The 22,775-nt window shown below is 44.5% G+C and overlaps 1 protein-coding gene across 1 annotated transcript in view; it reads left to right on the top strand.

Moving 5' to 3' along the window:
* The first annotated feature begins 4,627 nt into the window (after positions 1-4,627).
* The window catches only part of Ywhag (tyrosine 3-monooxygenase/tryptophan 5-monooxygenase activation protein, gamma), a 31,119-nt gene continuing 12,971 nt past the window's right edge, over positions 4,628-22,775 (top strand). The window contains exon 1 of the mRNA XM_005396811.2: positions 4,628-4,942. Within this exon, the coding sequence (XP_005396868.1) occupies positions 4,856-4,942 (87 nt within the window). The 5' untranslated portion in view covers positions 4,628-4,855. The remainder of the gene's footprint in view (positions 4,943-22,775) is intronic.

The following is a 22,775-nucleotide window of genomic DNA, read 5'->3' as shown; positions in this document are numbered from 1 at the left end:
CACTGAGGAGGATAGGATGACCCTAAAACAGCAGGATTTGGTGAAAGCCTTGTTGCTAGAGACTGGAAGATCTTTTAAAATTTTTCTTTTCTTTTTTTTTTTTTGTTTTTTTTTCCCAGTACCGGGAATCGAACTGACGACCTTGCACTTGCCAGGCAGGCGCTGTGCTGCTGAGCTAAATCCCCAGCCCCCCTCACTACATTTTTCACTGGTCTTGTTCAATTCTTTGATAAAGACAGCAAGGACCTGGAAAGAGTCTATAGCACCCTGGAACCCCAGTAACCCCCTGAGTAGCTGGGACTTTAAAGGTGCATCACCATGCCTGGCTTAGGCTGAAAGATTTTAAGAAGCATCCATCCAATTTTTTTATTTTATAGATGCACAGTCCGAGACCCAGAGAAGTAAAGTGACTTGCCCAAGGTCACCCAGAAAGGTCAATGGCAAAGTAAGGGCCCTGCTTTTGAGTCCTGCTTCCCAGCACAGGCTTCCTCCACTGGTCCAGGATCCTCATGAGGAGAGGCAGTTTGCAAAGATTCTCCCACCGTCCTTTGCTTCCAAATCCATAGTGTACTACTCAAGGCCAGCCGGCTAGGCAGTGATGAGGAAGTATTCCCAGAGGACAGGGTGGGGAGCAATGCAGGTTGATTTCAGCTTTAGAAGATGCCGCTGCCACTCTTGCTGGCTCTGCACTAATCAGGGAGCTTTCCAGCCACAGGAGGAAGCCAGCAGCCAGGGAATGGGGCTGCGGTGACTGAAAACTGCACAGAAGGATGCTGATGTCCCTGACTGGCCTGCTCCTCTGCCAACTCAGCCAGACAGGATGCATTTAAAAGGTCACATTCTCTAGCACCAAAGAAGGGGATGGAGGGTGTCCTTGTGCCAGGTTGGCCACCAATGGGCTAAGTCCCTTCTTTTCCTGAGCAGATGCCAAGCAAGGTAGAGATTCAGAGCTGGGGCAGAAAAGGGTGCCTTTGCTTCTGGAGTCCAGAAGGTCTGTCTAAGTTTGAGTCAGGTTCTATTAGTCACTGGCTGTGATTTTTTTGGGCTAATCACAGAACCTCTCTGTGTATCAGAATTCTTGTCTTAAAAACCAGCAATGATTCTGAGCCTCTTTCTTTTGGGTCTTGATCATCTCCCAGGTTGCCCTCACAGAACCCCTCTCCTCTGCTCCTATAAAGCATGCCAATAGCTTTCCTTTCAGAACAAGCCTAATCTAGCACGATGACTCATCACAGCTGGGTGGGGCACTTAGCGCTCGTTTATTTTAATTATCATTTTAAAGGTGGGGAAACTGAGATCCAGAGGGAAGACAGGCTTTGCACATGGAGTTGGGGTAGGAGGTGGGGAGCAGGCAGAACCCAGAATGCTAATTCTCCTGCTCCCAGCTGCAGGTTTCTTGAAGCGCCATCAGGCTGTCAAGGGGGAATCCAGGCCATTAGCCCATTTACTGTGTCATGTTGCAGCCTCTGAAACAGCATTCTAAACACAGAGGCTGCTGAGCAGCTGCAGTTTTAAACCTAGAGCCTTAAGAAATCAAAGGGAAAAGAAGGCAGGGCCAGCCTCCCCTGCACCAATGGGGGGAAGCCTCAATGTGGAGACTGGATGTCATCCCTCTTTAGCTGGGGAACATCTTTTATTTTGCATCTGCTTCACTCTTCCCAAACAGGTTTGGCTTGAACTGGCTTTTTCCTTTCTTTTTCAAGCACAGCAGACTAATGGAGGAAGGAACTGGGGTGGAGAGGTCAGAGAGGTGGCTTGAGATGTGCCAGGAAGTTCCTGAGATTTAGCACCTGGGGCCTGAATCACTGATTTGTTTCATGCACGTGTGGACAGCTAGGGTTGGCTGGAAAGCCTTGTTCCCATGGACCTGGGATGCTCTAGGCCAGAGTGGTTCAGGTCTGGCCTACAGGGAGGAAGAGAAAGGAAGAGGAATGACTTGGCAAAGGCTCCTGCAAGAGACAGAAGGAAGTGGGAGGGTTTATTCACCAGCAGGATTGCATTTTGCTGGGTGGTGTGGTAAGAGAGGCCAGGCCAGATCCTGTGTTGGAGGAGGGGGAGAAGAGCACTATTTCTAGACTGCCCCCACCCCCGCCCCAGTCTATCTCCTATACCCTGGCCAGATCAATTTCCCCAAAGTGCATTCATTCATGCATGCATTCCACGTGTCCCATATGCCCACTATGTTCCAGGTACTGTGACAAGCACTGAGCAGTCAATGGTGATAAGACAAAATGCAGATCTGATACTTTTTTGCCACTGTTACTACACTTGATCTTAGCCAAAAGGCCAAGAAGTTTGTTTATTTTTGCCATTGTTAAAATGTCTCACAGGTTTTCTGTTTGTTTCAGCACAAAAACCTATTTCCTGTGCCGGGAGTGTAGCTGGTGGTAGAGCTCTTGCCTAGCGTGTGCAAGGTCCTGGGTTCAAGCCCCAGCACTGCAAGAACAAAATAAACATGAAGACAAACAGGATCCACCTGCCATTCTGTGCCCCTTTTGTTTTGGCCCCTGACTCCATCCTTAACACCTACACTGAGACACTGCTTACCCATAAACATGACTGGAGGAATTTGCCTCCCAGCCTTGCTGCCTGTCTCTGCCAGCTCTCAAATTCTACAGTCCTTTAAGGGCTGGGTGAAAATGTTAGCAAGCTCCATGGAGCAACTTTTCAGAACCTTTTCCTATCTTGAAATAAAAAAATTATTATTATTTTTTATTTTGACACAGGGTCTCACTATGTAGTTCAGGCTGATCTTGAACGCACTACGGAGCCCAGGCTGGCCTCAAATTCACAGTGATCCTCCTGCCTCAGCCTCCCGATAGTTGGGATTACCAGCATATGCCACCATGCCTTGGGTTTTTTGTTGTTTTTTTGTCTTTTTGAGACAGGGACTCACTATGCAGTTCAGGCTGGCGTTGAGCTCACTTTGTAGCCCAGGCTGGTCTCAAACTCGCAAGGATCCTTCTGCCTCAGCCTCCTGAGTGCTGGGATTACAGGCATGCGCCACCACGCCCGGATCACCATGCTTTGTTGAAATAAGAGAAAAAATTAAAAGAAATTTACAGTATTTAACAATTCTAAGCCGGACCTGGTGGTGTACACCTCTAATCCTAGCACTCGGCGTTGAGGCAGGAGGATCATCGTGAGTTCAAGACCAGCCTGGGCTACCAAGTGAACACAAGGACAGCCTGAACTGTATAGCGAGACCTTGCCTCAAAAAGATTTAAAAAAAATCTAATTTCTTTGAACACACATTTCGTCCAGCATGTAAGATAGAACCCGTACCATTCCCCCTCATTCTAGGTTCTCATACACAGTTCATAGCCCACTCCTAATTTATTTCATTTATTTATTTATTTTTTACTTACTATTTTTAAAGTTATTCTACAAATTTATTCTTATATTTTGGGTTGCTGGGGTTTGAGCCCATGACCTCCAACGAGCTAAGCACAAGCTCTATCACTGACTTGTACCTCATTTCTCCATATTTATTTTTTGTTTTGTCTACTTTCTTGGGGAGAGTGTTTTGTCTGTTTTGTGTACTGCTGTCCCCCATTGCTTAGAACATAGTAGGTGTTCAGTAGATAGCTGTTGAAGAGGTGAAGTAAATGATGCAATCAAAACTAAGGGGTGTGTGAGCTACGTAGAATGTCAAAGACCAGAGCACAGGGGCAAGAATATGTCAGCCTGAACTCAGTGGATATGACTTTAATGGGGAGAAGGGGTAGACAACCAACCTCCAAAGACAACCTAGCGTTAGGCTGCGAATAGGCTCTTGATCGCTGAATTGAATCTTTTGCATACCCCTCCGGAAAGGAAGAAGAGGCCCTCCGGGGTCAGCCTGCAGATAGTTGCGTCCTTCCTGGAAGTTAACCAGTATGTACAACTGGTAGTTGTCCTTTCACAATTTCACCTAGTTAAGCCCAAGAACCTCAAGGAACGGAGGGGAACTGGAATCTCGCTGAGGTGGACGCCCCTTAATTCAGCTATCCCATGGGGATGCACTGGATGGTGGTAGATGGACAGTTTGGATCGCCAGTGGATGCGCCCTCTCTTCCCTTCCCGCATGCCTCATTTCCTCAACCCCAAGGCCTGGTTAAAAAAAAAAAAAAATCGGAAATTCACTTTATGATTGAGGCCCCCTGCCTCCTCCCAGTTGCTGAGAGGAATGGCGAGGTTGGGGGGGCGGGGAGGAGTGAATCAGCACACGCTTGGACTGAACCAGCCCTCATCCCCACCAGGGGTCCCCAGCGGCCGCGGGGGTTAGAAAACTGGCCCCGCCCTTTCTCCACCCCTGCGCGCTACGCCCGTTGGGAGATGTAGTCTTGCTCATCTCTTTGTCTCCGGTCTACTCAACGCCTCAGCGCGGGGAGAGAAGAACTACAATTCCCAGGAGCCCAAGCGCCTAAAGCCAGGAAGAGCGGGGGAGGGGAGCACGGGACGGCGGGGTGTCTGGAAAAGCTGGGGCTAAGGAACTGGGTGAAGTGAAGGAAGGGGAGCGTTGAGGGGCGGTGGAGAGGTGGGGAGACGCCCAGAAGATAGCAGCAAACCTCGCGGGGCGCCGGAAGGGCGAGTCGCGGAAGGGCCCGGGCGGGGCGCGCGGTGGGCGTGGCCATTGCGTCACGCGGCGTGGGCGGGGCTGCAGGGGGTTGTCCGCCCGCGGCACGCACAGCAGCCGCAGCCGCTTCGCGCCGGGTCCCGCGGTCGCAGCTCGTGCTACCTCCTCCACCTCCGTCGCTTGCTTCGTGGGTCGGTCCCTCCGGCACACGGGCTCCAAGCCACGCCGCAGCCTTTCTCCTTAAGCCCTATCAGACTATCCAGGTCTTCTTCCTCCGGCCCGACCCAGTGCGCGAAGATGGTGGACCGCGAGCAACTGGTGCAGAAAGCCCGGCTGGCCGAGCAGGCGGAGCGCTACGACGACATGGCCGCGGCCATGAAGAACGTGAGTGTCTCCTCCCTTCCCCTCCGCCTCGCCCCGGCCCCTCCCGAGGCGCGGACCTCGGCGCAGAAGCCCCGGGGGCGCGTTGCCTGTTGCGACTGCAGGTGGCCGCCCCGCGTCACTCGGGGAAGGGACTGGGGAGGGTCCCGCTAGCCGCAGGGACCCGGCGGTGACGCGGCCTCTGCTCCGCGACCTCGAGGCCCGGCGGCGCTGCTCCGAGGCCCTCCCCGGGCTCCGGCTGGGGCGGGGTCTTGTGGGGTTGGCCTCGGGAGCGGGGTCCCGGGCCCCCGCGTCTGCCTGGGCGCTGAGCGGGGGCCGTGCGCATCCTTTGTGCCCCACTTCCCCTCCTCCCAGCCTAGGCGTGGGGGCGGGGGACCGCATGGATGCGGTTCCTCTTTCTCTCTCTGGTGTCTGGGCGGCGCCTTTCCCATTCACTCAGCAGGTCTCCCAGTTTTCCACCCCCCACCCCCAGTCTTCTTCCCCTCTGCCTCTCCTGACATCCTTTAAGGAACCTCCCCGAGAAAAACGTAGACTCTCCTGAAAACCTGGGCTCCGTGGTGCAAAATCGAAACCTGCCTCACGTTTTTCCTTAACAAAAGGGTCCTCTTTCTCCATTTCCCCAAAGCAAATCCCCTAGGCTTTTTTTAGGAAGGAGGGGGACATTCGTCTCGCTGGCATGTCCATTGATTGTTCTCTTGTCATTTCATTTCTCTTAACGTTTTTGTATTGAAAAGGGTAGGTATTGCCTTTAAAATAAAGGTTGTGATATTTAGCCGACTGGTTTCATTTGTGACATACGCTGTTTCTTTTCTGAATACAGGCACGTGTCTGTTGAAATTCCTAAAGTTGAAAAGAATATATTCTCTCTGATCGGATATTGCAAACAAAGCGGTGGTGGGAGGCAGTATCAAGTCATTCCAGAAGATTCTGCATTTGTCATATTGCAGAGAGCCTAGACTGGGTGGAGGCTGGGAGGAGTTATTTTAAAGGGGGAAAAAGTCCCTTTTTAAAAAAAATTTGTTTTGTTACATGTATCCGAAGCTTTTTTATTTTTTTAAGCTAGTGCATCCTCATGCTGATGAAAAGAGAATACTAATCTCCAGTTGTCGCATTTTGTCTAGGATGCCGATTTCAGCCTATGTTGCTCCATTTTGTCAGTAACACTACATTTATCTAACGGCTTGGCAACCAGTTTGATATTAGCGGAGGGGGAAGTAGTGAATACTATAAAATTAAACTAGAAGGGTTAATCTAATTAGTGATACAGGTTTCCCACTATCTTAATATTTAACTTCCTGCCTTATGTAACAAAGGTTTAAAAATGCATCGCCCCTGTGAAGTGGATGCAGTGTACCTTGGCATTTAAAATCTTTTAACTGAACTAATATTACACATTAATTCTTGAATAACTACTAGTTCTGAGCAGGTAACAGTACTGATGCTTTCATAATTACACCAATTACCTTAACAAAGAAAGATTTTTATTTTATTAAGAAAGGGCTTTGGTTCTGAAATTGGGAATACTGCTGTGTTGAAATGTTGCCATGGTGTTATTTTACACCGTTTTCGTGCTTAAGTTGGGTTGAATTTTTTTTTTTTTAACAAGTTGGATTTTTTGTAGATAATCAGTATTGGAAATATCTTTGGTTCCTGTTATTTATTTAGACTTAATTTTTTTCCCATATATCCAGTTGCACAAGAGTGACCTCGCACCTAGATCCATAGCAACCCAGTGATGTCACACACAATGACACAGTGGCTGCAATGCACCTAAGGGCTGGTAGGGAGTTTGCAAGTGGCATTTGTCCAAGGTAATGCAGAAATTAGCTGATGAGCCAGGTCAAATGGAGTGCCTCATCTTCACCAGATAGGAATTGATCCCCAAAATTAGAATTTCATTTACCCTCAGCATGCAAATCAGTGACCTTTAGAGAAGCCTTTTTCACCACCTTAGTTCTAATTTTCTTACAAAAGTTTATATTTTCATATTTTTAAATGTTTATCTCCTTTTTAAAATTGAGCAGTGTGAGAACAAAAATAGAATTTTTAAACAAAAATATTTGTAATTACAGTGCAGAGATGGGTGTACATTTGGGTTATTTCAGATAATTGACTCGGTTTTGAATACAAACGTTAAAAAATTATGGCTTCCTACTGGGCCAATTCCAGTGACCTTTAGGGAATGGAATCTATTGTAAAATGTTATATGTTCAGATTTGAGAAGGTTGTCTTTTTGTTCTATTTATGTTTCTGCTCCTTGACAAAGTATGGAGGAGATCACAGTGTCTAAAAGACCTTCTGTTTTTCAAATCTGTTTACCATGATTTTGGGGAAATAGGCCTACATCTGACTCACTTTCCTCATCTGTAAAATGGAATGATAATCTACTTGAAAAAGGTGAACATGCCTGTCAATGACTGTGCATGCCTGTAATCCCAGCACTTGGGAGGCTGAGGCAGGAGGATTGTTGCGAGTTTGAGACCAGCCTAGGTTACATAAGTGAGCTTAAGGCCAACCTGAACTGCATAGGGAGACCCTGTCTCAAAAAAACTCAAAAAGAAAAAAAAAAAAAAAAAAAAAGGTGAACGTATAGTAGGTGCTCAGAAAGGTAACTTCTTATAGAACTGTATACCCCTGTGTGAAAGTCATTAGCATTGGAGACACAGCTCAGTGGGACTGTGTGCTTAGCATGTGAGGCCTGAGTTCAATCCAAAATAAATAAAAGTAAGTCAAGAGCCAGGCATGGTGACCCCACATAATGAGTTCAAAGGCACCCTGAATTACAAAGCACCCTGATTACAACCCTGAATCATTTTTTGTTTAACCCTGTCTCAAACAAAAAGTCAGGAAAATGAAGAAAACTCCCCCCAGACAGGGTCTTGCTTATGCAGCCCAGGCTGGGCTTGACTCACAGAGATCCTTCTGCCTCAGCCTCCCCAGTGCTAGGATTACAGGTGTGTGCCACCATGCTGGCTTGAACTCCCTTTTGAAGGCTGAAATAGTGCCGAGTGTGGTAGTCCAGCACTGGGAGGCTGAGGTAGGATTGCTGTGAGTTCAGGGCCATCCTGGGCTACATAGTGAGACACTGTCTTAAGCCCCCCAAAAAGGCTGAAATACTGATGATTGTGGGAGTCTAAAATTTATTTATATTGATGAATCATCCTGGTAATGTTAGGATTTGTGCAGAGTGATGGTGTCCCTGGGTGACCAGGATAGAAATAATGTGCAGTACACTATTTTGAAGAGAGTAAGGTTGTTAAAATACATGAATGCAGAAATGGTCCCCATTTAGCAGATAATACAGTCATCCCTACTTAAACACATTTTTGCTTTCCTTGCTTTTAGTTACCCAGGATCATCCATGGTCTGAAAATAATTACATGGAAAACTCAAAAAATAAGCAATTCATAAGTCTTTTTTTTTTTCCCTTTTTTGTCTTTTTAGACATGGTCTTGCTCTGCAGTTCAGGCTGGCCTTGAGCTCACTTTGTAGCCCAGGCTGGCCTCGAACTCACAATGATCCTCCTGCCTCAGCCTCCCTAGTGCTGAGATTACAGGCATGCACTGCCACGCCCAGCTTATGTCTTAATCTTTATATATTATAATATTCTGTTATATATTATATATTATAATATTTCTGTTATAATATTTCTGTTATTAGTGTACATAATTTGAAGATTAAACTTTGTTACATTTACGAGGTTTCAGGTATCTGCTGGGAGTCTTGGGATATAACCTCTGTGGTAAGCTGGGGCCCCTGAACTGTCCTGTCCTTGGCTTTTAATGAATAGCCTCCAGAGAAGTTAATATTCTAAATAGGCTACTACTGGTCCCTGCCTCAGAGGGAGAAGAGGTTCTGAACTCCCAATTTCCTTGAAGTTGAGTTAAGCACTCTTAACTGGTTAGTGGGGGTGTGGTTAGCAAAAGACTTGTAATTATGTATAAAAACAAATCTGTCCAGTGGTATCAATAGATGTTAAAATTCTTACTATCAGAAATACTCCGTTTTTCCTGCCAGCTCTTCCAAGAGGCTGGATCAATAGCCATTATCACTAATGGAGTAATGACACTTCTAGAGCCTTCAGAGGTGGACTTCTGCCAAATGTTATTCTAAGTCATGTGGTTTGAATTGTTCTCTTTGGGGTGGAGGGAACCACAGTTCTCTTTTTGTGTGTTACCCTTTGCAATACTGAAATGAGAATTAAGTGCTTTTTGAAATTTTTATTTTTTAAGGTTTTTTTTTTGAAATTTTTATTTTTTTTTAACTATTTGGGGGATTCTTGAAACAGGGCTTTGGTTTGTAGTTCAGGCTGGCCTTGAACTCATTGTGTGGCCCAGGATGGCCCTCAACTCATGATGCTCCTTCTGCCTCAGCCGCCTCAGTGCTGGGATTACAGGCATGTACCACCATGCCTGATCCTCTAATAAAAATTTTAAAATTTTATATTTTTTTTAATTAATTGGGTTGAGTGATATTGCTAAGTGCACATCCTCGTTATGGTCCTTTGGATTAACAGAAGACCTTGGGTAAGATTTCATCCCTAATAGTACTTGGAGAAGCCTTATTTATTTAGCCAGATTCTAAATTATGAAAAATATTGGAGAAAATTATTGCCTTTATGGTGATAAAAAACCGTATCATAAAATTTCAAGTGTACAGTTGAATAGTATTGAGTACATTCCACAGTGTTGCACAACCATCACTTCTGTCTAGTTCAAAAAATGAGTAAACGGCATTTTAAAAAAATAAGGCTGGTCTGGACTATAGCTGACTGGTTTCATAACATGCTCCCGATGTGGGAAAGTAAGAACGAAGGGCTTACAGCAGCTCCCTGCCAGTGATAATTGGTTACCCCTTTGTCTTGGTTTCGAACATCTGAGCCTTTTTAGTGTAAATTACTGAAAAAGGATATGTAGGTTTGTGTCGTATTTGTTTAAAAGTCGTAGAGCTTAAAAAGCCATATGATATTAACCCAAATAAATAAGAGTAATTTGCTTGAAATCTGAGCAAACCATTAAGCGATTGGAGATGATGGAAATGTTGCTGGTGTTGTTGAGGCTCCTGTTCAACCTCAGGGCTGACTATTGTAAATGACTTCCCTGCTGCATGGTTGTGGTCCCCTGAAGAACATTATGCACACTGAGCAGGGAGTTGCTCAAGCCTGGCTTCTGAGCTGCTGGGGCTCCAGTGGAAGGTGTGGAACATGCTGTTTGGTTCCCAGGGTGCTCCTGAGGCTGCTGGGTGCCGGCTGAGAGTTGCCTTGCCCCTAAGTTTCCACCAACCTTCACCTTTTAACTGGGGTCTGATTAATGATGTTTTCCTACCAGGTTCTGTGGGACGTGGAAGAAAAGAAAGCAAGGACCACTTTTTAGATCACTTACTTCATGTAAATCAGCCAGCCTCTTTTCTTGCCTTGTTTCCTAAACTCTGCTCTTAGTGCTTTGCCAGAAGGTTTGGTTGCTAGCTATGGGGGGCCATCTCTGTTGCCTTTCTAAGTCATAAAGGCTGTCGGTGTAGTACCAAGTGCTTTATGGCCATTCCTTTCTAATGGTTTTGTTGCTATCTTCGCAAAGTCGATTTGGGGAGCTACTTAAATGAATTATGAAACCGTGTCATCTTGTAAAAGATGGCATTAAAAATGGCATTTGTAGACATTTTTGAAATTTTGGATGGGCATGGTGGCACATGCCTGTAATCGCAGCACTTGGGGGGCTGAGGCAGGAGGATCATTGCAAAGTTCAAGACCAGCCTGGGCTACAAAGTGAGCTCAAGGCCAGCCTGAACTGCATAGCGAGACTCTGTCTCAGAAAGACAAAAGAAATTTTGATTTTACTAACAAAATTGAAAACTGGTTATATGAAAAGTGGTCAACAGTAGGGCATGGTGGCACACACTTGTAATCCCAGCATTCTTGGGAGGTTGAGGCAGGAAGAATGCTGAGTTCAGGCCAGCCTGGACTACACAATGAGACTCTGTCTCAAAACAAAAGTGATCAACAAAGATTCCCCAAAAATGCACAGTAGTACTTGCCTGTAGTCCTAAATATGGGGGCTGAGGCAGGATTGCTTGAACCCAAGGGTTTGAGCCTAGGAAACATAGCAAGACGCTGTATCAAAAGAGTGTCCTCACGTACATATATACATACATGCATGCATACATATGTACATTTACTTATTTATTTGAGGCAGGGTTTCACATGGCTCACTGTGTAACCCAGGCTGGCCTCAGATTCACGGTGATGATCCTCCTGCCTCAGCCTCTGCACTTGGCCTTTTATATACACACACTTTTAACACAGTGTAAAATAAAATTCCATACTGTGGTCATAATGGCATACACCTATAATCCTGTAAATTTGAAAACTTGTTATGAATAGTGATCAACAGCTGGGTGAAGTGGGACATACACACCTGTAATCCCAGCATTTAGGAGACTGAGGCAGGAGGAATCTGAGTTGGAGGCCAACCTGGACTGTAATCTCAGTACTCTGTGAGACTGAGGCTGGAGGATTGCAAATTCCAGCCCCATCTGGGCAACTAAGTAACTTAGCAAGACCTTGTCTCAAAGTATGGGCATGTGGGTAGGGGGCTGTTGCTGAGGAGTAGCACAATGTGAAGGCCCTGGGTTCAATCCCCATTACCAGCCGGACGTGTGGCTCACGCCTCTAATCCCAGCACTTGGGAGGCTGAGGCAAGAGGATCGCTGTGAGTTTGAGGTCAGCCTGAAGTGCATAGTGAAGCCTATCTCAGAAAGACCCCCCTTCAAAAAAAGAATACAACAAAAACCCCATTACCTCAAAAATAAACCAAAGCCCAGTGTGGTGGCACATGCTTGAAGTCCTGACACTGGGTAGTCTGAGGCAGGAAGATCGCTGTGAGTTTGGGGCCAGTCTGGGCTACATAACAAGACTGTTGTCTCACCAACGCCCCCCCTTGTGAATCCCAGTAAACTCATAGTTTCTGTTTTTACTCTTTTCATCTTTGGCGATAACTGCAGCCACACTTGGCCAATGAGACACAAGTCGTGAGTTTCCCTCTTTGTAATCTGTTACTGGAACAGGGATGACAGCTGTGGCTGGCTGAACCTCTACGGGCTGCAGTTGAAGAGCAGTCAGTGGCCACTCACCTCTAGCTGAATATAAAGTGGCTCCAGTCTACAGAGAAAGTGGCCAAACGTAGCAAGAGGGAAGCTTTTAAATGCAGGTTTCTTTTGACACCATTAGAGATCTTTTTGGTTTCTTTAGCTTTCTAAATGGAATTATTGATAGGTCAGCTAAGCTGCCGTATTTTAAATATCCAGCATCTAGTAAACAAAGGTATCTGTGGTGTTATTTCTTTATGGTTGTAGAAGTCAGTTTTAATTTTTTTTCTTTTGATTCTGAGGATTGAATCCAGGGTCTTTGCTGTAAACTAAATCTCTAACCCTTTTTTTTTTTGTTTTTTGTTTTTTCTCCGGTACCGGGAACCGAACTCACGACCTTGCGCTTGCCAGGCAGGCGCTTTTGTCGCTGAGCTAAATCCCCAGCCCCTCTAACCCTTTTTATTTTGAGCTGGGGTCTAAGTCACTAATTGTCTAGGCTGGGATTATGATCCTCCTACTTCACCCTCTCAGAGTGCTGGTATACCAGGTTCATGCTGCCGTGCCCAGCTTTTAAAAAAATAAAAGTGGTGACACATGCCTGTAATCCCAGTGTTTGAGAAACTGAGGCAGGAGGGTTGTTGGTAGCTCAAGGGCAGCCTGGGCTACATAGTGAGTTCAAGGCCAGCCTACACTACAGAGTGAGACCCTGTCTCAAAAAACAAAAAAATTATTTTGAGGCAGGATCTTGTTTAGTTGTCTGGATCGGGCTCATATTTGGGATCCTTCTGCCTCATCTTCCTGAGTAGCTGGGATTACAAATGAGCCACCAGCACTCAGCTTAATTTTTTTTTAATATTTAGCATTTAAGCTGCTTCCAAATTTATATTTATAAGTAATATTACCGTGAATACCTTTGTGAACAGAACATCAAACACATTTTCATATATTAAACAGATTCAAAAGTGGCTTTGTTAGAATTATGTGTGTGCATTTGTATATATCCAGAGCTCACAGCACTTGCTATTACCTGGGTGGTCTCCCATCCAAATACTAACTAGGTCTCAGTCCGACATCAGATGGGTTCAGCCTGGTATGGCCATAGACTTAATAATTTTTAAGGTTAAGACCCAGTATTACTAATGATAGTTGCTTCTTCTTCTTTTTTTTTTTTTTTCTTTTTCTTTTTCTTTTTTGGTGTTTTTGAGACAGAGTCTCCTGGCTATGCAGTTCAGACTGGTCTTGAGTCCACTTTGTACCCCAAGCTGGTGTTGAATTTGCAATGATCCTCCTGCCTCAGCCTCCCGAGTGCTGGGATTACAGGCATATGTCACCGTGCCCAGCTTCATCTCTTAAAAGTTTTGAAAAAGTTCATTCTCAGGCTGTCAGTATTATATACACAGGGATCAGAATTTAAAAGCAAAGAAAGGTTCAGCAGGGCATGGTGGCACATACTTGTAATCCCAGCACTTGGGAGGGTAAGGCAGGAGGATCACTGTGTAAGCCTGGCTGGACTGCATGGTAAGACCTGTCTGAAAAAAAACAAAACAAAACAAAAACCCAAAAAGGAAAACAGGTTCAAGCAGCTGCAAATGCTGGCTTATTTGAAGCAGGAGTCTGTCTCACCTTTGCTGCTTTTTTGTGTTTGGAACAGTCACCTTTCTTACCTTTGATGGGAACCTTGAATTTACAAGATGAGAATAAGAAGAGAACACCCCCTCCCCCCCTATTTTCCGTTTTCAGCACGTTGCAGTCTTCTGGTGTCTGCATGCTTTCTGGCTCTTCTGGCCCCCTCTGGGATTATTTACCATTTTGGAAGATGGCTTTTTATCTCCCTAAAATTACCCCTTATTTGCCACAGATGCTCAAATTACCAACCAAATCTCTTTATATTCAGATTTGGCAACCTCTAAGTGTAGTTTCTTGCCTAAGGCATTTAATCCAGATGGCAGATAATTTACTTTTCCCTTGATTTTAAGAAGGGTGCTTGTGTTCAGTTGATATCCAGGTGCTGCCTTCCATCAGTCTGTGCTCCCATGAGAGGGAGATCGTCTGTGTGGGTTGGAGTAGGTGGAGAGGGTCGTGTGATGCCACCCCAGTACATATGGCAGGGTTTCTGCTCTTGCAGGGCTGTTCTCTCTCTCTCTCTCTCTCTCTCTCTCTCTCTCTCTCACTCTCTCTCTCTCTCTCTCTCTGTGTGTGTGTGTGTGTCTGTGTGTGTGTGTGTGTTCTTTCCCTTTTGCATTGCTGGGAGTTGAACCCAGTGCCTTCTCACTGAGCTACATCCATAGCGCTTTTTTTTTACAAAAAATTTGAGACAGGATCTCATTACATCACTATCTACTTTTCTCATTGCTGAGACAAAATACCCAGTACCTACAATTAAGGGAAGAAAGGCTTATTTGGCTCACAGTTTGCTGAGGTTTATAGTTGGCTGACTCCAAGGTAAATTGGCATGGCAGAGGAGCATCGCAGGAGAAACAGTCCATGGCAGTTGGAGAACAGCAAAAGCAGGGAAGGGACCAGACAAGCCTCTTTTTGTCCCTTATATCTAGGCTACTGGGATTAGGGTGGTGCCAGAGCAATCAGTGGAATGATTTAGTAATCACCCACCCTTAATCCTAGCTTTTCCTGATGAATCAACCGCACACTCTAGATTCACACACTGCTGAAAAAGTCCCACCTATGACTGTGTAGGGAGACATCTAGACATCAGTCCTAACAGTCCCTAAGTTGCCCAAGCTGGGTTTGAACTTTCAGTCCTCCCTCAGCCTCCCAGAGTGCTGGGAGTATAGGCATGCACCACCATGCCTAGTTTTGCTGCCTTTTCTAAAAGAGCATTTCTGTTGGATTTGACTGTTAATCACTAATCTTATAAAAGAGTTAACACCCTGTTGGTTTCAAGCTTATTCCTATTTTTTTTTTTTACATTAAAGAGTAAAGAAGGATAACATAATAATAGGGTGGGGCTTACCAAATTACAGACAAAGTGGTAGGAAATTATCAGTGGTTATTGTTTTACATATTGTTATCTACAAGATCGTTTCTCAGGAAAACAAATAGACAAATAATAGTGAGTTACAGACAAAAGAGGTAGGAGATTATCAATAGTTGTTGTACTATACTTTGGTATCTTCAAAGTGGCTTCTAAAGAAAATAAATAGGGCTATACATGAGTGACCTATTGAATAATCATTAACTATTCTCAATGGTTGTTGTAGGAAACACATAATAATAAACATGCATCCATTTACGAAATAGGATAGGAACAATACAAATATTGCAGAGTTATGGATAGATTAGTAGGAAAATATCAATGGCTGCTGTAATACATGGTGGTATCTTCAAAGTGGTTTCTCAGGAAGACGGAGATACGCAAGAAGGATCTAACAAGTAGTTACAGCCTAAGGGTTGTGAAAAATAGCATATCACCTCCTCACCAGTGACTCCTGTGGCTGGGAGGAAGGCCAGGATTGAAAAGAAGGACCGAGAGACTTGCACCTGTGTCTAGCAACAGGCTGTTTTCTTGTTCCTCTATAGTCATGATTACCCGGGGCTGCTCCATGGAGATGACAGTCTGGCCAGAGGGAGAAGGCAGAGTATGCCCTGGGCCCTCTCACTCCTGTTGGCAAGCTTATTTCTAATAGATAACTTTTTTTTGTTTTAAGGGGACTATACTATCTGGAAGCGGGTGTATGGGCATGCATGTGTGTGTACATACATGTGTATTAGCGTGCTGTCTGGTCCCAGACAGCCTGGATTTGAGTCCACGTTCAGAAATACGGAGCTGACCAATTCAGTGATATTTTCAGTAATTAACTTGTATCAGGAGGGTGTACTGCCAATTTATATATTTTCCATCATTTTGACAGTTCTGCAGAATAATTAGATTCCCATTTTTTTCTTCATTGAAATAGTTTAAGGCAAAATTAAAGCACTCAGCTATGTTCTCTTTTTGTTTTTCAGGTTTTTTTAGTACTTTTTAAGTTTTGATTTTATTACATGTTTGCAGTACATAATAATTCATCTGAGGGAGTTTGGTGTGTGTATATAACACATCTTAATTCTTTTTACCTCCCCTTTCTTCTGGCTAACCCCTCCATCTAGATCTATTTATTGAGGAAGGAGAAACCATTTGGTAAGCCTAAAGCAACAGATTGAATTTTTAGAACTTGCATAAAATATCTTTCTATTAACATTAGTTATTTAAAAATGTGGCACATAGATTCTTAAATTCATGCTGAATAAATTATTACTAGTTCTAATTTTGAATTTGTGGCAGCCTATTGCGTTTTCTCTTAATTTGGCTGGCTCTGTGTATGTATTTTAATAAATGATGACTAAACACTTAGTGTTAATGTCTGAAAAAATTATGTCAATACTATTACTTTCTGAGCATTATTAACCTCAAAACCACAATGGGGAAAATGTAGGGTACTTTTTGGTAAGAATTTTTACATCTGTAGATTTCTGCATTGATTAGTATCTTGAATGCAGAAGGTTTGTTAGACACTGGTAGATAAAACATGGGCACATGTTGGGGCTTGAGGGTGGTGGGGGGAGTGTGTGCCTCGTGTGCACGAGGCCCTTGTTTTGGTCCCCAGCACTGTCATCTCCCTCCCTCCATTATGTTACATAGTTTGGGCTTTACTGTCATCTTTGGAAACATTTTTATATACTTTTCCCATGCAGTTTCGTAAAATAAATAATGATAGTGTTCCCATTTTACAGGTAAAATTGTTTAATTGTCCCTGTGGCTTGAGCTAAAACAGTTTTTATCCTCTCCTTACAGCTAAGGTTCTTGTTTCAAAAGGTTTTCCAGCTTTCAAAAGAAGTTAAGAGTGGAGACTAGTGACCCTTTTTGTCTCATTAATTGATCTCTTTGGGTTTAAAGAGAAAAGAAAACAAAACAACAAAGATAAAAACAGAATGGAAACAAAAATGATACACAATTTCAAAACAAGATCATAGGAGATTAACAATGGTTATTATATTAATTTGTTAATTGTGGTTTATATTCCATTGTTTGCAGAAGCACGGGAAATCCTTGGACTACTGCGTTTTAAATTTTTCTGTTTCATTTGACTTTGAGATTGTATGCTGTGTAATCTGAGGTTAAACACTCCTTTAAGACAGTTCTTTGCGTTTTATTTTTTATTTTTTTATTTTTCTTTGCATTTTAAATATCACTTCTTTTGTTTATTTGTTGGATCAGGGTCTCACTTTGTAGTCTGACTGGCCTTGAATTTACTATGTAGCCCATGCTGGCCTTGAACTTGTGACAGTTCTGCCTCAGCCTCCCAAGTGCTGGGATGACAGGGATGGCCACCATGCCCAGTGCCAATTTTTTCGTTTTTTTGTTTCTTTTCTTTTTTTTTTTTGTCTTTTTGAGGCAGGGTCTCACTGTCAGGCTGGCCTTGAGCTTGCTTTGTAGCTCAGGTTGGTCTCGAACTTGCCAAGATCCCCCTGCCTCAGCCTCCCTAGTGCTGGGATTACAGGCGTGCGCCACTGTGCCCGCCCAATTTTTGTATTTAATGTAAGATACTTTTGATTTTTGTAGGAGAGTAAGCAGGGAGTGGTGTGGACTTGGAGGATATTGATTTGCACTGGGCACTTGGGAAGCATTTCTTAGAAATGCTTGTGTACGGGGATGTTGAGAGAAAAAGGCTGGAGGAAGGACCATCCCTGCAGCAGGGGAGAGTGTTGACCACTGCATTGGTGAGCAAGTGAGGACACAGCAGGAAATGATCTAAAGAGTTGAATAGCTGATTCTCCTGGAGTTTGGTTTTTTTCCTTAAACTTTGGAGAGTCTGTCACTTCAGGCAGAAGAGGGCTGGAATCTAAATGTTGATTTGGAGAGATCACTGTCAGCCACATGGAGATTGACTAGTAAGGCAGTGAGGCAGAGAAGGGAACACAGGGCTGGTGAATGATGAAGAATCTAGATGGAGAATTAATGGTGGAGAATCTAGTCTAGGGGTCTAGACTTAAGGGATGAATACTGTACCTGGATGAGGGCGAATAGGAGAGGAGGGAAAACGATGGGATGTGCCAAGTTAGGGGAAATGTAAAGGAGGCAAATTACTCAGTGAAAGGGATTTACAGCAGTGGAAGTACTCAAAGCCTATTGAGGGGCCGGGCGTCTTGGCGCACGCCTATAATCCCAGTCTGTAATCCCAGCACTTGGGAGGCCGAGGCAGGAGGATTGTTGCGAGTTTGAGGCAACCCTGGGCTACAGAGTGAGTTTAAGGCCAGCCTGAACTACATATCGAGACCCTGTCTGAAAAAGACCACCAAAAAAAAAGCACCTGTTGGGGCTGGGAGTGTAGCTCGGTAGAAGAGCGAATGCCTAAAATATGCCAGGCTCTGGGTTTGAGCCTCGGGTGCTCCCCTCACCTCAGATCCTACTGCCATCGGGGCTGGTCTAAGTGCTGGAGGGTGTAACACGCCCTTGGCCCTCAAGAATTGACATTTTAGTGGGTATCTTCACTCTGTGGTAGTTGGCAGCATGTGTGATAAGGTCATCTAGGGAAAACTGGGATATGAGGCCAAAATACGAAACTGTGGAGAGGTTGGAGTGAATGGACTGAGGTAGGGAGACTAAGAGCACATAGTGATGCATGAAAAAAAGCAGGAAAGGTTGGTAACAAAGGGAATGTCAGCAAAAGGTGAGTGACCAGTGAGTGGTCTGTGTTACTGAACCCAGGGCCTTAGCATTGAGCTACATTGCCAGTCTTTTTTTTTTTAAGTTTTTGAGATTGGGTCTTTCTGTGTGACTAAATTACCCCGGCTGGTTTCAAACTTGTGATCCACTTGCCTTAGTCTCTGTCTCTCTCTTTTTTGTTTTGGAGCTAGGGTCTCACTTTGTGGTTCAGGTTGGCCCTGATTTTTTTTTTTTTTTGATACGGAGTATCAAACCCAGGGTCTTGCGCTTGCCAGGCAGGCGCATGTGCTGCTGAGCTATATCCCCTGCCCCAGGTTGGCCTTGAATTCACCACATAGCCCAGGCTGCAGGGACCCTCAACTTCCCGTGTGCTGGGGTTATAGGCATGTGCATGTGCCATCACGCCTGGCTTGCCTTAGTCTCTTTCATCTGTTTTTCTTCTCCATTCTGCCTCAGGGTCTCCTCCCTGATCTTTCTCCAGTCCCATGAGTAACCTTAGGACATCTACCCCCTCTGGAATTCCATTCCCTCGCATCCCTCCCCAGTATTGCTTGATCTTCCTGCCTCTAAGAGTGCGGGGATTACAGGTTTGTACCACCATGCGTGGCTGTCTTTTGGGGCACACGTACATGTGTGCGTGTGCTCACGTGCGTGTTGGGGATTGTACTCAGGGCCTTGTGTTCTACCACGTAGACATATCCCCAGCTCTGTGAATTATAAGATAAAGAAATTAGATATGCGAAGTAGGAATGCATTGTGTGATTATTTAGCAGTTCCTGTGGGGTTGAACTTACCTGGATGGCTTGAGTGGTCTACTACTGAATTGGATCTGCAGCCCACAGGTGCTGATTTTAGAATGGTGTTATTTTTGAGATCAAAATGTCCCCAAAAGTCTCGTATTGAGAAGTGGGGCTTTCAAAAGGTGATCATGAGGGCTGTCACTCATAATGAGCAGTAATCCTTTGAGCTCATAATGTGGGAGAAGATGGGAATTTAGAAAGTGAGGCCAGTTTGAAGGGATCGGGTCCTGGGGATGTGACCTTAGGGACTACATTTGGTTGTGGTCCTCTCCTCCCTGCAATGCCCTTCAACCATCATGTTCTGCCTCAGCCACAGCAGTGAAACCAGTTCACCCTGGACTGAAACTGTGTAGTGAAAGTGGATCCTTCTCCTATAAGTAGTTTATGTCAGGAATTTGATCACAGTAGTGGAAAGCTAACAGTTGGTTACATGGGTAGTGGACTGAGCAGGAAAGGAAAGATTAAAGAAATGGTATTAAGTGTAGACACATTTCCAGAACCATGATTTTGAGGGCATCACGTATTTTAAATCTGAACTTGGGACTCCTGGTTAGTGGGGATGAGAAGGGAGAGTAGATGCACAGGAAAGAGAAATGACTGGTGGGAATTCATGGAGGGAATTTTTCTAGGCATTCAGGTGGTGATAGGTACTTGTTTTAAAAAGACTTCATATAGCCTTAGTTGGCTGTTCCATGTCTCCAAGAAGAAACAATAATAAGCAAGGATTGCCAGGCAGTTTGTAGTAATTCTAAGCTGTAGTTTTCATTCCTTGCCCTCACTTCCTCTTATTTTGACTGTCTTGGGTTTAAGTATAGATGCAAACCTGGGCCTGGTGGCTCACACGTGTAATCCCAGTGCTCAAGAGGCTGAGCCAGGAAGATTGTGAGTTTGAGGTCAGCCTGGGCAATTTAGCAAGACCCAGTCTCAAAGCAAAAATTGAAAAGAGCTGGGGATGGTAGCTCAGTGGTGGAGCATTTGCCCAATATGTGTAAGGCCCTGGATTCAGTTTCCAGTATTGTAAAAACAAAAAAGTTAGGCATGGTGGCTCATGCTTGTAATCTCAGCACTGGGGAAACTGAGACAGGAGGATCCTTCCAAATTCAAGTGTACCCTAGGCTACACAGTGAGTTCAAGGACAGCCTGGAGTGAAGGACAGCCATAGTGAAGATCTTGTCTCAAAAACCAAAACAATCCAAAAAAATAGTTGCATTTTTTTGGCAGTACAGGGGATTGAGTCCAGGGACCACTGAACTACACTTGCCCATTAGTTTTTACTCCGAAATAAGGTGTAAATCCCTGAGTTCCCTAGGCTGGGTTTGAGTTTGTGGTTTCCTGCCTCAGCCTCTCAGAGCGATGGGATTACAGGTGTTCATCACCACACCTGGCTCAAAGTGATGGATCTTGATGATTCTTGAAGGAATAAATCCTGAAGAGAAGACACTGAGAAGAGAATTCTAGAGCAAATCTAGTAGTAGGGAAGACAAATTGCTGTAGTTTGTGAGTGTTTGACTTTAGAAATGAATAACTGAATAAGGTGCAGGGTTTGTGGTGAGGGTAAGTTACCAAAATCAATTAGACCACTCAGCTATTACTTAGAACCATGAAAGTGAACCAGAGGTCTGGACACAGGTAAATGATCCTATAGAAAGTGAACATGACATTGACTGAGGCAGAAATCATAGAAGGAAAGAACAGACCTGAAGGGAGACTATTATTATGAAGAAAATATGTAGCTGTGTTTAAGAACCCTTTAAGTTTTGTGTGGTGGTACATGTCTATAATCCTAGCATTTGGAGGCGGAGGCAAGAGGATTGTCATGAGTTTGAGGATTCCTGCCTGAATTACAGAGTGAGAGCCTGTCTTTAAGCAGAACACCCTTTAAAACAAAAACAAAAGAGACATTTTTAACTAAGTTTGGTTTACCTAATTTTAGGGATAGGCTTATTTGACTATTAGTCAAGGAAATACAGAACTGGATATACTTGGATTTTTTCAAGGATCTCTGATGAGTTCCTCCTGATAGAAGGTTAGGTCAGTTGCAGAGCCTTACTGTGTGTCCTGTTGGTAATACTGAGAGCAGATAGGAGCAGCAGGTGAATCTGGACAAGTGAGCTTGCTTCACATTCTGTGCTTTGGCCCCAGAGTTCAGCTGCTCATTACAACATTGGGTGCAGATGGCCCATTCTAGCACTTGTGAGGGTGAATACACAGAAAGCTTTGAGTCTTCATTGAATTTGATGAGATTTTTTTTCACAAGTTAGTTTGGTGGTCCAGAATTCATTGTTAGTATTTGCTTGTATCAAACTACCCAAAACAAAGTATTTATTTCTCACAGTTCCTGTAGGTTGGCTGAGCAGCTGGTCTGGAGCCCGTCCCTGGGACTGCTCTGGACTTTCATGAAGTGGTAGCACATTCCTCACACCAGACCCCATTAAGCCTCTGCGCACCTAGGATTTGCTAGGGTACCCCCAGGTCCCAAGCACAGTCACTGGAGAGGAAGGGGTGCATACAGGGTTGGGAGGGATGGTTAGGCCCATTTTTACAAACAGTTGGGGCTGTGCACATCCCCAGTGTAGATTCAGGTCACTCAGCAAACATTCAGAAGTGACTGTTGCAGGACCATTATGATTCATTGGTGATTCATGTGACTAAACTCAGATGATAGGGATAGAGTGTGTGCACGCGTTGTAACAACATGAGAAGGCAGAGAGATGCATAGTAAGAGCTTAGAGCAGTTTTTCCACCTCCGTGGTACTGACATGGGGGCCCTATTCTATGCAGTTTGTCCGGAGCATTGTGGGGTGGGATGTTCAGCAGCATCCCTGGCCTCTACCTAGAAGAGTATTATCTCAGTGAAGCTATGTTTAAAAATCGGCTGCAGTACAAAATAGTTTATTTATTCAGTAGCGTTTACATAGGAATTTGTTCAATTTTATGGTGGGAAGCCCTTCCTCTCCATTCCATAAAGTCAAATTTGTGAAAAAACTAGTAATTTCAAATCCTAGCTCTCATTTGTCTGATCGGTTCAGAAAGTAGCCTGGTGAGGTCTGAAATCTGTATCTAAACAGGTGAAGGGGTACTAACAAACTAGAGCAGATTTGTGGGGGAAAGAGTCAGGATAGTGAATGGAATTGTCATGGGAACAGGAAGTAAAATTGGAGACAACCAGGGATGGGAGGGCTGTTTTACCTGTGTCAAGAATTGAGTCTGGGGGCTGGGGATTTAGCTCAGCGGCAAAAGCGCCTGCCTGGCAAGCGCAAGGTCGTGAGTTCGGTTCCCGGTACCGGAGAAAAAC

The sequence above is a fragment of the Chinchilla lanigera genome, unplaced genomic scaffold (genome assembly GCF_000276665.1).
Source record: "Chinchilla lanigera isolate Chin_1 unplaced genomic scaffold, ChiLan1.0 scaffold00055, whole genome shotgun sequence".
NCBI classification, from domain to species: Eukaryota; Metazoa; Chordata; class Mammalia; order Rodentia; family Chinchillidae; genus Chinchilla; species Chinchilla lanigera.
Note: the sequence above shows the minus strand (reverse complement) of the source record. Positions and strands in the feature narration are given on the sequence as shown.